The sequence below is a fragment of the Chlamydotis macqueenii genome, chromosome 26 (assembly GCF_036417535.1).
Source record: "Chlamydotis macqueenii isolate bChlMac1 chromosome 26, bChlMac1.mat, whole genome shotgun sequence".
Lineage (NCBI taxonomy): Eukaryota > Metazoa > Chordata > Aves > Otidiformes > Otididae > Chlamydotis > Chlamydotis macqueenii.
Window position 1 is genome coordinate 1,681,637 of NC_141581.1, and position 13,646 is coordinate 1,695,282.

Sequence of the window (13,646 nt, forward strand, 5' to 3'; positions counted from 1 at the left end):
ACCATCACACCATGGTGACACCGTGACATCGTCACGCCGTCACACCTGCAGGACGCGGCCAGCCCCAGCAGCCCGGGCTGGGGGATGCAGCACCGCCGCGACCCCCCTGCCCCCAGCGCTAACGAGCCCGGGCGCGCAGGGAAAGTCTCCCTCAGCCGGATCCGGGCCGGGGCTCGACCTCCCCGGGCTGAGCTCCGGGAATTCCTCCTCCCGCTGCGACCCGGCGCGGTTCAGCCTTCAAAATTCGGGGCAGTGGCGACTTTTTCCTCTTCCTCCTCCAAGCCGGGCGAGTTTAAATCCCCTTAAGACCCCCCTTAAGTAAGAGCGTGGCTCCAACCCTCATCGTTCCCACAGGAAATATCCAAAGCCCTTAAAATTCCCAGCCTCTCGGGCTTTTGCAGCTTGGATTTTTATTTTTAATACCCAACGCCACCTCCTGTTTTCGCCGTTGTAATTTTGTGGGCGCTTTTCTCGGGGAAGGAACTTTCCCACTTGCCCGCGGGACGCGATCGCCCGCTGAATCCCAGTGGGAAGACGCAAGCCTGGCCGCCCCATCCCTGCCGGAGCTGGACCCCGGCCGCTCGCTTCAGGGCCTGATCCTGGCAGGAATCCTGTGAGTTTTCTCGCCGTCTCACCAGTCGCCCCCAGTCCGGCACTGGGAGCACTCCGTGGGTTTCGCGATGGGTGCCCGTGGTGGGGCGCCTGTGTCAGGGTGACCATGCTGGGGTACTGTGGTGGTACCCATATTGGGGTGTCCCACGATGCCTGTGTTCCAGTGACCGTGCTGGGGTGCCCCACGCCAATATGTTCATTTTGGGGTGCCCCGTTTTGGGGTATCCTTGATGGGATGCCCATGATGGAGCGCCCGTGTCGAGGTGCCCTGTGCCAGGGTGCCCATATTGGGGCGCCCTGTCTTGGGGTCCCTATGTTGGGATGCCCATGCCGAGGTGCCCATATTTTGGGATGCCCTGTCTTGGGGTGTCCTGTGCTGGGGTGCCCATGCTGGGGTGCCCATCTCAAGGTGTCCTGCGCTGGGGTGCCCATATTGGGGTGCCTGTGCCGGGGTTCCCTTGCCAGGATGCCCATGCCAGGGTGCCCATATTGGGGTGCCCGTACCAAGGTGCCCTGTGCCAGGGTGCCTGTGCTGGGGTGACTGTGCTGGGGTGCCCCATGTTGGGGTGCTCATTTTGGGATGCTCATGCTGCAATACCCCATGCCCAGGGGTCAATATTGGGGTGCCCTGTCTTGGGGTGCCCTTATTGGGGTGCCTCATGTTGGGGTGCCTGTGTTGTGATGCCCTTGCTAGGATGCTCATGCTGGGGTGCCCATATTGGGGTGCCCGTGTCAAGGTGCCCCGTGCCGGGGTGCCCATGTTGGGGTGCCTGTGTGGGAGTGCCCTGTACTGACATGCCCATGTTGGGGTGCCCATATTGGGGTGCCCTGTGCCGGGGTGCACATTTTGGGATGCCCATGCTGGGGTGCCCTGTGCCAGGGTGCCCATTGGGATGCCCAAGTTGGAGTGCCCATTCTGGGGTGCCCATATTGGGGTGCCTGTGTAGGGGTGCCCTGTGCCGGGGTGCACATTTTGGGGTGCCCACATTGGGATGCCCATATCGGGGTGCCCTGTGCCGGGGTGCACATTTTGGGGTGCCCACATTGGGATGCCCAGGCCAGGATGCCCTGTGCCGGGTGCCCATGTTGGGGAGCTCACGCTGGGGTGCCCTGTCTCGGGGTGCCGGTACCGGGGTGCCCGTGTTCCTCTGCCAGGCCCCCCCCGGCCCGGCCCCGCCCGTCCGTGCGCTCCGCCGCCCGCGGCCCGGTCCCCGCGAGGTGGCGCCGGCGGCCCGGGAGAGCGGGGGGGACGCGGGGGAGCCGCCACGGGGCGGTGGGTGCCCCGAGTTTGGGTGGGGGAGCTGGGTGTCTCGTGTGTAGGCGATGGGTGCCCTGTGTGTGGGCGATGGGTGCCCCATGTGTGGGTGCAGGTGATGGGTGCCCCACATTTGGGTGATGGGTGCTCATGTCTGGGTGCAGGTGATGGGTACCCCACATTTGGGTGATGGGTGCTCATGTCTGGGTGCAGGTGATGGGTACCCCACATTTGGGTGATGGGTGCTCATGTCTGGGTGCAGGTGATGGGTACCCCACATTTGGGTGATGGGTGCTCATGTCTGGGTGCAGGTGATGGGTGCCCCACATTTGGGTGATGGGTGCTCATGTCTGGGTGCAGGTGATGGGTACCCCACATTTGGGTGATGGGTGCTCGTGTTTGGGTGGTGGGTGCCCCATGTGTGGGTGCCCCACATGTGGGTGATGGGTGCTCATGTTTGGGTGCAGGTGCCCCACATGTGGGTGATGGGTGCTCATGTTTGGGTGGTGGGTGCCCCATGTTTGGGTCACTGTGTTAGGGGGTGGGTGACGGGTGCCCTGTGCAGGGTGACGGCTGAGCTGTGGGGCAGGGGGTGGGGGCAGCTGGTGTCCCCGTGGGCCAGGCACGGAGCGGGGCACCCAGCCAGCCGGCGCTGCGGGGACAAGGGACCCATTCAGGCGGCCGCGTGTGCCACGGCTGCTTTCGGCTGCTCTGGGCCCCGCGGCGGGCGACTCGGGCCTGGCACCGCGCCGCACGTGTGGCCACCACGGCCCGCTCACCCCCCACCCTCCCAGCGCCTTTGTCCCCCCACAGTCCCCTCTGAAATGGGGGCGCAGAGCCGGACAGGGGGAACGGTGCCGTCCCAGAGCAGGGATGGAGCTGGAGGATTAAACACCGCGGGCCTCGTGTGGAAAAATGCCGCCTCTGCTTCCCTGGTTGGAAGTTGGCTGGAAACAATGCCAGGCTGGAGCGGGGACGGCTGAGGAAAGCTGGGTGCTGGGTGCTCCGAGCTTCCGAGCCCCAAGTGCTTGGCGACGGAGCTGGGAGGCAGCGGTTGGGGACTTCCCCCCCATCCCGGTCCTCCCCCGGGACCTGCTCCGGCCTCGCGGTCCCGGTGTGGGGTCACGGCTGTGCCGGGGGCTGGGGTAGGGCTGAGGGTCCCCGCACGGATCCCGCAGCCCCGGGAGCTCTCCGGCCGCGTGGCGTTTGCTCAGCAGCCGTGGCACCGGGCGATTCGAGCTCCAGCAGAGCCTACAGGGATGAAACGGGTGGGTTTTCCCTGGCAAAGCGGAGCTTGGCAGAAAGCTGCCGGGGCAGGGTGGGCGGGAGCTGGGATGGGGTTCCCTGGCTGCGGGCCGTGCCGGGGGGCTCAGTGGCCCCAAGCAAACCCCGTTCCAGCTCTGCGATTCCCGGTCAGCCTCAGCCCACAAAAACCACGCCAGCGTTCTTGCAGAGCTCGGTTTTCCAGCAACAACCACGCACGTGGGCGTCAACGGGCTCACTTGTGCGCCCGGGAGATACCTGGTCCCCAGATTTTGGGGGCTGCGGGTGCTGGAGCATCCTGAGCTCAGAGCGGAGGCGAGAATCGCCATTTCGCGCCTACACGTTGCCCTCTGCGGCGAGGGAAACCCCTCTGGGATTTTTGCTTCAGCCCAGCCGGGTTTGGGCTTTCCCAGGACGCCCAGCCGTGCCACCGCTCACCCACTGGGTTAATCCCTCACCCACGCGGGGCAGTAGCTCTTGCCCCCGCGTCCCGCCGCAGTCTGGCTCCCAGCCGGGCCCAGATGCTGCCGCACGGTGACTCACCGGCACACGGGCAAGCCCACGCGGCCGGCGGCAGCCCCGGAACACGGAGCTGGGGCACGGCTCCGGTTTAGAGGTGCCTTCCTTCGGGCTGCCCAGCGCGGAGACATGGAGCCCAGAGAAGGTTGATGGGAGCGGGGCACATTTCCCTCCTCCCAGTCCTCCCGGCGCCCAGCTCAGTCTGGCGGCAATCCTCAGCGGGAGCAGGATCCCAGGGCCGTGCGGCAGAGCCCTGAATCCCGGGAGCGTGGGGTCTGCCCTAAGGCCGTGGAAAGGGGAAAGTTTGGTGGGGTCACTGCAGCCCGAGGGGATGGGGACTGAGGGGACGCGGTTGGGATGCGGTTGGGACACGGTGCGGATGCGGGGTTCGCTTGCAGCCAGGGCGGTGCATGGGGAAGGGTGGCAGGAGGGGACAGGCTCAGCAATGTCCCAGTGCACGCACGGGACCCGGCATTTGCTGCGTGGAGGGGAGAGCTGGGAGGGGGTCGCATGCTGTCAGCCCCAGTGCTTCCCCCAGCCCACACTGGTTCCCACTGGGGGACCTCCTGGCTGGATGTGCAGCCCTCTGCACCCCCCAAATGGTGGTCACCTCTCAGCGGGGAGAAAAACCCCCAAACTGGGCTCAAACTGACCAGTTTCCAGGACCAGACCGGGGACGCTGTCAACCACAAAGGGCTTTATCCTGCCCAGACCTTCACCGGCACTGGCACAGCCGCAGCGCCTCTTGCCCATCCCGGTCCCCGGCGTTAACACCACTCCTGCATCCCGAGCGGGAACTGTTGCATCATTTTGTTGTTGTGGCAACTGCAGCCGGAGCATCCCCGGAGAGATTTGGCCCAGGGAGCTGCTGGGACAGATGGAAAGGACAGATGCTGCTCCGTCATGTGGAAGGGAACTCCCCTGTGCGACGCGGGATTGACCCTGGGAAATTAAAACGGGGCTTGGAAAATTGCAGGCGGGCCATTTTGTAAGGAGGGGAAGGGAAGCTCTGCACGGCTGGGTTTGCGTTCGCGCTGTCAAATGTCCTGCCTTGTGTCACGGGACCGTCGAGAGGCTAACGGGGACCGAGACGCGCAATTCCAGCTGGGGTTAAACAGCTTAACTGCTCCGTGAAACGAGCCCTGCGACGGGAGCCATTTGCAGAGCCCGGGTTTTATTGGTCCCACCACCAAACAGGGAACAGAGCTTGGCTGCGCTCCAGGCTGCGGGGGGAGAGAAGGAAAAACCACGTACCACCAAGGGCACCGGTAACCACGTCCCTGGGGAGCCCGAATCGGAAATAAAAGATGCGGGCTGGCAGAACGAGGGGAGGCTTTTGCAGGGCTGGGCTGTCCGAGCAGGGAGCTGACCCCATCCCCGGGGGCTGCGGACCACCAGCGTCCTGCCCCGCGGTACCGGGGGCAAACGCACGGGGCTCCGGTAGGAATATTTCATCCGATGGGAATGGACGTGCCTGCCTTAACCCGCCTCGGGATCTAACTCGTTGTTGTCAGCTAAATTGGGTCAATACTCGAGATGAGACATCACTGAGAAGGCAAGGTGCCGGAGGAGCCCCCCGTGCCCACCCCAGCCCCCGCCCCACGGCCAAGCACTTGCCCCGCCAGTGCCGCACCGGCGGGAGCTGATCCCGCAGCTCCAGGGGGAATAACGCCAGCGTGGGAATGAGCTCCGGAGGTACCTTTGCCTGTGGCTTGTGCGCGGAGACCTGGGAGCATCGCTTGTGCAAGACGTCCTTGGTGCATGAACGTCCTTCCCGCGTCCCCCCACGCCCGCAGGAGCTGGGACCCCCGTTCTGCTCACTGCCTGTCCCTGGGGGGTCCCCGCTCAGCGCCCAACCTGCTGCGTGGCAGCGGAGGTGGGACGTGGGAGCAATTCAGCTCCCAGTTGCGCCAGGAGGGAGCCTGGAGCTGCAGGCAGCAGGGCCAGCAAACGCAGGGAGGAGAGCAGCGTGAACCCCCCCGTAAACCTCCGCTCCAGTGAAATCCGACAGCTGCTCGTTTCCAAGCCGGTCTTGCGGCTCTGGAGCGGGCGACGCCGCAGGTCAGCGCCTGATGCGCCCAAAAAATCACCGGCCCGTGGAGCCCCAGCAGCGCCTGGTGGGTCCTGCTGCAGCACAAAGCCGAGCCGCGGGCAAGCAGGCAAAGAAAATCCCCAAAAAATAAAATTTTGGAGGGGGTAGAGCGGCTCCCACGGCCTGGGGCAAGCGCTGGGGCGGCCAGTTCAGCTCACTGACCCGGCAGAAAACAAGCCGCTGCCCTTGCTTGCTTTCCTCTCTTCTCCTGGATGGAAAACTCTGAAAACCAGTGAAAAAATGGATCTCCCAGTTAGGGCAGGCGGTTCAAAACGGACCCGCTCTCCGCTACCTGCCAGAAGACATCAGCGCTGGCGCCGAAGCGCTGCACGGCATCCAGACGGCTGGGCGCAGGCTGGATCCGTCCGGGAAGGCCTCGCAGCTCCGAGGATGGCCCAGGAGCCCGCTCGGGCCACACAAGGCCTTCGACGCCAAACTGATTAAAGACCAACCTAACGAACTCAAAGAGAATCCTTTAAATGGAGCCTGCTGTGCCTCGGAGAACTCCTGCCATGTCTATTTATTTAAATTTAATGGAATTTTTGTGGTAAGCTAATTAAATATGAATTGATTATTTAAGAGGCAGTCAGAGCAGTTTAAGCACTGCTGACTTGATGATTTTAGTGTTTTCTTTAGAAAAGCGTCCCTAGTTCTGCAGCTTTCTGCACGTATGGACATTTAAGGGGGAAAAAAAGGATACAAAGAGCAGAGCGGCGGAGTTTGGACCCGGACTCGGAGGCGTTTCCGGACGTGGGGACCGGAGCAGCGGCACGTCCCAGCCTGGGGTCTCCGTCGCGGGGCTGCGCACCCACCTCCAGCGAACGGCTGCTCGTCTCGGCCGAAGGCAGCGACCCGTCAAGAAATACCAAATATATAAAAGAAGCACAAAATGCTTTGCCGGGAAATATCCTGCTCTGGCACACGGTGGCTCTGGGATGCGTTTCAGGCGTGGTGCATCCCCTCGCCCTCCCACGCCGTGGGATGGGAGCAGGAGCACGACAGCCACAGGCTCTGACCCTGACGGCGACGCCGGTTTTCAGCCCAAATGTTGGACGTCCCCGTGCCTCACCGAGGCAGAGGGAGCAGGATCCTGAAGGACTTTGCGGACGCCCGCTGAACACGAGTGGTCTTGCCCGGCCCCGGAGCCGCAGCCCAGTGCAGGAGGAGAGCAGATGCGATCGCACCGACGCAGCAGCGCCGCGGGCTGGTGCCGAAAACCGGCTCCGTGGCAGGCGGCCCCTCAACCTCCCCTGCGTGTTTGTGGCTGCCCCGGGTCCTCTCCGTCAGGATAAAAGGAAGATGGGATTAATAAGCCAGGGGAAAACAGCCAGAAGAGACAGATGGCAAAAGCACCCCGCCCCGAGCCGTGTTTACCTATTTTCGGCTGAGAAAGCGAGACGCCAAGCGAGGGCGTCACCAGCCCCGCGCCCGCATCGCAGGGCAGCAGCTCCCAGCACCACTTGGATGGGGAAAGGCCGGTTTTCCTCCCAGGAGCCGTCTGGTTCTGCTGTGCCCGGCTGCGGGTCAGGCTGTGCCGCGAAGCCCGGGCTCGCCGACGTCCGACGGGGCTGCGGGGGCCTCCTCGGGACGCTCCCGCCCCGCAGGGACGCTCATCCCCCGCAGACGTGGGCTCGCTGCCGCTCTTCCAGCTCTCAAATGGAAACCAGCAGCCGGCGCGGCGCGGCCGTCCCCGCGCCCCATCCGTCAGCGGGACGGGAGCCGAGGCGGGCAGAGGGGTGCGGGTGCTGCGGTGGCACTGGGTGCTCTCCTCTCGAGGTCACCCACAGCCAAGCCGGGGGCCGAAGGGCATTGCCTGGCGATGTGCCAGTGGCCCATGGGCTGAAAATGACCTAAAAATCATCCGCTGGGAAGAAACCGGCTGCTTTTGAGGGCAACAGCGGCTGCAGGGCTCCGAACCGGCCCGACGGCCGTGTCTGGAGAGCTGAGACCGGCTCAGGCTGTCGCGACGTGGCGACGGCGGCTCCCCCGGTCCTGCTCCCACCTTTGGCGCGGACACCGCCTTTCGGGGACGGGCAATTTCTCAGGAGGGATCCCGCACGTGCGACCCCTCCGCGGGGCTCTGCGTGCCACCCTGCCGTCAGCGGGTGTCGGGGCGCTCCGTCCCTTCGCCGAGGTGCGAGCGTGGGGTGGAGGTGACCCCCGTGTCGCCCACCCACGGCTGCGCCTGCATGCGCTTCCAGCCGGGGAGTAGCATGGGCAGCGTTTCATCATCTCGTCCCCCTCAAGCGGAGAACCCCACGGAGCAGGAGGCCCTTCGGTCCCGGCCTGCCGTGGGACAGTGTCCCCGCTGCGTGGGGGGGACCGTGCCCCGGGGGCTCTGCCAGCAGCAGGGGAGAGCCAGCGCCCGCACCCCCGGGGAGGGTGGTGGGGCACCCAAGTGTCCCCGCACCCCCGGATAGGGTGGTGGGGCACCCAAGTGTCCCCGCACCCCAGAGCAGAGTGGTGGGGCCCCCAGATGTCCCCGCACCCCAGGGCACCTGCTTGTCCCCAAATAAGGGAAATTAGCACCCAAAAGGCGGCGAGGGGGGAAGCTCCGGCCTGATTTAATCACTGCTCTGACCACTGCGGGGCACCTATAGAGATGCAAAACGATGCCATCCCGCTGTCACGGGACAGGAGATGCGGGATGGTGTCCAACCAGCCCCCGCCGGCTGGGGCCAGGGGACAAGAGGGGACAAGAGGGGCCAAGAGGGGCCAGGGGACACCAGCCCGCAGCCAGCCCCCCGCTGCTGCTCTCCGCGGACATTTTCCACCCTCGGCGTTCGCAGCCGACGCTCCCCGTGTGCGCGTCCCCGTCGGAACACGCACTGGCGCGCAGGGGCGCTGCCTCGGTGCAAGGCCGCGGGTCGGCCTCGCCGGCGGCTCCCGATCCCCCATCCCGCGCGCGGAGCCCCTCGCACCGGCCTGGCACGCTTGCCCACACACAACGGGAAGCCGCCGGCTGCGTCAACCGCGTGCGACGCACGTGCCTTGCACCATGACCTTGCGGCGCCGTGCAAAGCCGACACCGTCACCTGCGCGCGGGCTTTGCACCAGCAGCCATGTGGCGCGTGGGCTCGTTCCGTTGCATTAGCGAACCGTGCACAGCGTGCTCCAGCCTTGCACCACCACACAGGGTGCCCCAGCCTCGCACGGCCACCCAAGCACTGCGTGTGAGCCTCGCATCGTCACCTGAATGCTGCACGCCAGCTTTGCACCATCGCACGTGGTTGCCCCAGCCTCGCACCATCCCCTTGCGCCATCAGGGTGCCCCAGCCCCACCATCCCCTTGCACCCCCAACATGCAGTGCCCCAGCCTTGCACCCCCACATGTGGTGCTGCAGCCTTGCACCATCCCCTCGCACCCCCACGCGCGGTGCCCAGCCTCGCGCGCGCCCCCCCCCCCGGGGGCGCTGCGTGCCAGCCTCGCGCCACCGCACGCGCGTGGCCCCGCCGCCCCGTCCCGCTCCCCGCTCCCCGCGCTGCCACCCTCCCCCTCCCCTCCTCCTCCGCTCCCACCCGTGCGGGGCGGGCGGCTGGGGGTGGGGGGGGAGAACGACGCGGGGGCGGCGGCGGCGGCGCGCACGGGGGCGCGCGCGCGGGGAGGGCAGCTGAGGACAGGGGGAGGGAGCGCGAGGCCGCGCCCCCCACTCCCCCACCCCCCGCTCCCCCCTCCCTCCACCCCCCGCCCCGTCTGGCGCGTCGGTTGGGCCCGGCCCGGCCCGGCCCCGGCGCCTCATTGTGCTTCGCCTCACGCCGGCCCAAGATGGCGGCGGCGCCGGAGAGCCCCGCGAGCCGCTAACGACAATAGAGGGAGGCGAGGGGAGCGGGCGCCCCCGCCCGCACCGGCCTCCCCTCCCCGCCTCTCCCGCCGCCGCCGCCGCCGCACCTCGCACACGCCCCCCCGGCCGGGCCCGGCCGCCACACCCCACCCCGGCCGGCCCCTCTAGCATGGTGCGGGGCCGCCGCCGCCTCCTCCTCCTTCTCCTCCTCCGGCTGCCGACATGGGCGAGAGGCTGGAGCTCCGGCTGAAGTCGCCCGTGGGAGCCGAGCCCGCCGTGTACCCCTGGCCGCTGCCCGTCTACGTGAGTATGGCCCCGGCCCGGCACCTGCCCCGCGCCCTGTCAGCGCCGCCCGCCTCCCGGGCCCGCCGGGGGCCCCTTCCCGTCCCCGGGCCGCCGTGCCTCCCCCCCGCCGCCGCTCCCCGAGCGCTTTCTGTCACTTGTTAATCGATCCGTTAACGCGCGTCCTTCCCGGGAGTCGCTGGCGTTATTTATCCGGTAGCGCTTCCCATGCGGGAGCAGCCCCCGGAGCCGCGGGCGGGGGAGGGTGAGGGGCTGCCGGGCTCCCCGGCCCCGGGTGCCGCCGCTGCTCTCCTGGAAGTCAAATCCCCAATTTCTTTTTATAATTGGTCGACTAAACTTAAGGGCGGGGAGGAGGAGGACTGGTTAATGAAAAGTTTTTCGTGTTTTCCTGAGCTCGGCTCGTGTAACTGCTGAATAACCAGAGCCGCTTCCAGGGCAGAGGGCTTTCTGGCGGATAAATATCCCCGAAATTATCGGTGGGCTCGGGGGGATCCCCCCAAAAAACCGGTCGCAGGAGTGGCAATAGAGAGGAGAAGCGTTAATTGCGGGTCGGGGAGCCGGGCTTTGCCTGGGGTACGCCGTAGTGCTGCTGGCTGCCGAGTGCCCTTGGAGCTTCTCTTTTATTTCGGCTGAGCAGAATTCAAGTCAGGTTTGTCAGTTGATGGCAGCCGTAATCCGCATGCTTTCAAATAAAATGTCACTTGTCCCTGTTTAGTTACGTGAGCGGCGGTTTGTTTTTTTTTTTTTTCCCTAACTTGCCTGACTTTCCTTGCCTCTCCAGAGCCCCGAGTGGGAGATGTATGACCTTGATTACAATGTCCATGTTGGAATTAGGGAAAATCTCACGAGAGGCGAAAGGCTTTGAGAGGGGTTTTTTTTTTGTATCTGTGCAGCGTTCGCACCAATCCTCGAACAATTTTTCGCCCTAACTGTTTGTAGCACCTTTGAGAGCAGTTTGTAGAGGGAGAAATCTCTCTCTTTATATATTTTGCTTGGCCTGAGTGCTGTTGATTATTCCTTGCGTTTCAGGCTGTGCTCTCGTACGTGTGCTGCTTCACGGGGAGAACGTGCTGGGACGCACAGGCTGGGGCAGCTGATATTGCTGATATTGTTGCTCGCTTGGCAGTCCTACCGTGCTTGTGCGTGAATGATTAGAAATACATCGCTTGTGACAGGGGAGATGGCAGTGTATTCCTATCTGCCGCCTGCCTTTTGGTGCTGTTGCTGTATCTGTGGTTTCCAAAACATCCTCCATGTACGCTGGCGTGCTATTTTCATCGTTTCATCGCCTGCTCCCGGAGCTGGAGCCTCCAGCACACACTGGTTAATGCAGCCTTTCCTGTTTGGGCAGCTCTGTCATTCATGTGTGTGTTTCTTCGCGGGCGCGCGCTCTGCTTCAGTTGACAGAAACTGAAAGTATAACGATGACCAGTTCAGTTTTTCTTCATGTCGCGAAATATTAACTAGTGTCTCCAGGCGGGCTGCGTGAAGTGTAGGTTAAAGATTACATCGGTTAGCGATTAATCTGGAAGGAAGAAATGATTTTATGTATATTCACAAAACTTCCTACAGGCTTAAAAAAAAACCCAAACCCAACAACCACAACCTCCCCCTCCTACCCTCTCTTAAAATGTGCGTTTTAATGCTGTTTGCAGCATGGGAAATAGGGATTTTATTAAATTAGGAAAACTTGAGTAGCCGGTTCTGAAGATGGCAGAGCACACAGATTTTTCTTTCCCAGTTAATCGCAAATGCAACGGGCAGGGGATCTTATCCACATGTGCTGTCTGCGTGTGTTCAGAAATACCGCAAAGCCTGAACATCCTGCCATTAAATCGGCCTCTTTGCCTTGCAAATTTTTCCCCGGTAATAGAGAAGTGGATGGTTCATCTGGAGCCAATCAATATTCTGTCCTGCAGTTTTTGGTGAAAAGATCACGCCGCATATTACAGAAGCGCCCGCCCGCGTGCACGCATGCATACGCACACGCACGCCGCTTGCGGCTCCGGCCTTTGCGGCAGCAGATGAACTCTGGAGCTTGAGAAAGAAATCCTCCTCTCTGTACACGGCGGCGTTTGGCCTGCTAACATTGTACTCTGCTGAACTGTAGACTTTCTTTCCCTCGTTGGCACAGGCGTCAGTTGGCAGCAGGGTATGTGTACCGTTGTGGTTTCAGAGCTCAGCTTCGTTTGACGTAAGCAGAACATTTCTTAGTTTCACCACTGTTTCTGCTGCTTGGTTTCTAGGAAGCAAGGTGGGATACCTGAGGGGGGAAAAAAACCCCCTACACTTCCAGTAGTTTTATTTAGCAGTATTCTTGCTGTTTCCTGTTGTATGCCGTGAGATATATTTTCCGAAGGGAAAGGGGAGGGGAAGCTCGAAGTCCTTGCTAATTATTTTTGGTGAGAGCGCCAGGAACGGCAGGGAATCATCTTTCCCAACATCAGAGGCTGAGTGGTATTGTGGACCTGCTGCCTGATGAGCACCGCTGCGTGACGTAACCCTGCGTTGAGTAACTTGGCTATTTTTATGCTCTTACTACATCTTAAATTAGCGGCGTCGGTGTTGCTGCGTGAAAGGCTAAGGGTCTAATCTCTCGTATTAATGGACGCCTGGATTAATAACGTGTCTATTTGTTGCAAGACCGCTGCGTATTTCATGTATAATAGGAAAAGTGGGGTCTCTTCAGACTGCTGAGTTTGCATAATGGCTCAGCTGACAAACCGGCGCTTGTTGGGATGCTGAAAGAGCCTGGGAGGGTGATGTGAAACATGTATTTCCCTACCAGTCTAATTAGGGCCGTGGGAGGAGAGAGCACTGGTGTTGCAGATACAGCCTCCCACTGGCTTACATACAAAACTGAAAGTATGACTCTTTCCCCCACCTTCTGCTTCTCTCAAAGGAAGGGCCACGGTTTCCTAATGAATACGTGGTGAGCAGTTCTGTCCGTAGCACCCTGTGATGAGTAAGTTGAATAGTGCACGGTGAGTAATCTCTCCTCATGACTCACAAAATATTTTGTGATGTTGACCTCTGTTTTTATGACTGCCCTGCTTAATCAGAGCTGAAGTGAGTATATTCTTTTGTACGCCGTTTAACTCCTTGGCTTCCACAGGCCTGCCCCATTTTTTTTGCTTGCCTTAGGCTGTCGGAGAGCAGTGATACTGTGTTAAAAATTTTCATTTTGGTATCGGGTGAGAGACAGGCCCAGATAAAGGAAGTACGCTGTGTGCTGGGGTGGGTGAACGAGCGGAGTTGGTGGATCTATTAAATAGGCGGGTGCCGGTAGAGGATGGCGTTTGTGTCGTACTTCAAGTGTTGCAGTATTTATTACTTGGAGGTAGATCTGGTTGATAGAAGAGGTGAAGTCCCCTTGTAGTTCTAAGACTTGCGGGTGTTTAGGTTTGTTCCAGAGAAGTGTCCTTAGGCTGGTTCATTGTCTTGTCTCTGACTTTTACTGCAGTTAAATATGAATATTTATTAGGTTTGGAGATAGAGATTTTTCGTATTTTCGCACCATGATAAGTTCTGCCTCATCTGTGAGGCGTCTGAGGTTGTACTTTGAACTCCTGTTGACAACAGTTCCTGCTTAAGGAGTCCCAGCCTACTGTGCCTGGGGGGGGGAAAAGGTGTAGGGTGGTTTGCTGGTTGGTGGTGTTTGTTTGGTTTGTTTTTTGGTTTTTTTTGTTTATTTTTTTTCCCAAATGTGGATCAGTTCCACAATCTGCTCTGGCGTGGTGCTGCTGATACATCTCTGGCAGCACTGAGGGATTGCTTGTATGCAGAACTGAGCAACAGGAGGCTTGGGAGCTCCTGAAGC

General features: G+C 61.7%; 1 protein-coding gene across 4 annotated transcripts in view; it reads left to right on the forward strand.

Annotated features, from left to right (window-relative positions):
• Positions 1-9,516: 9,516 nt before the first annotated feature.
• DOT1L (DOT1 like histone lysine methyltransferase) overlaps positions 9,517-13,646 on the forward strand; it is a 73,063-nt gene continuing 68,933 nt past the window's right edge. For 3 of the 4 annotated variants that reach the window (XR_015261152.1, XR_015261153.1, XM_086767281.1), the window contains exon 1: positions 9,517-9,826. Coding sequence is in view for 2 of the 4 variants with exons in the window: in XM_086767281.1 (XP_086623407.1) it covers positions 9,746-9,826 (81 nt within the window). In the remaining 2 variants the exon portion in view is untranslated. The remainder of the gene's footprint in view (positions 9,827-13,646) is intronic. The other variant, XM_086767282.1, reaches the window with a different exon arrangement.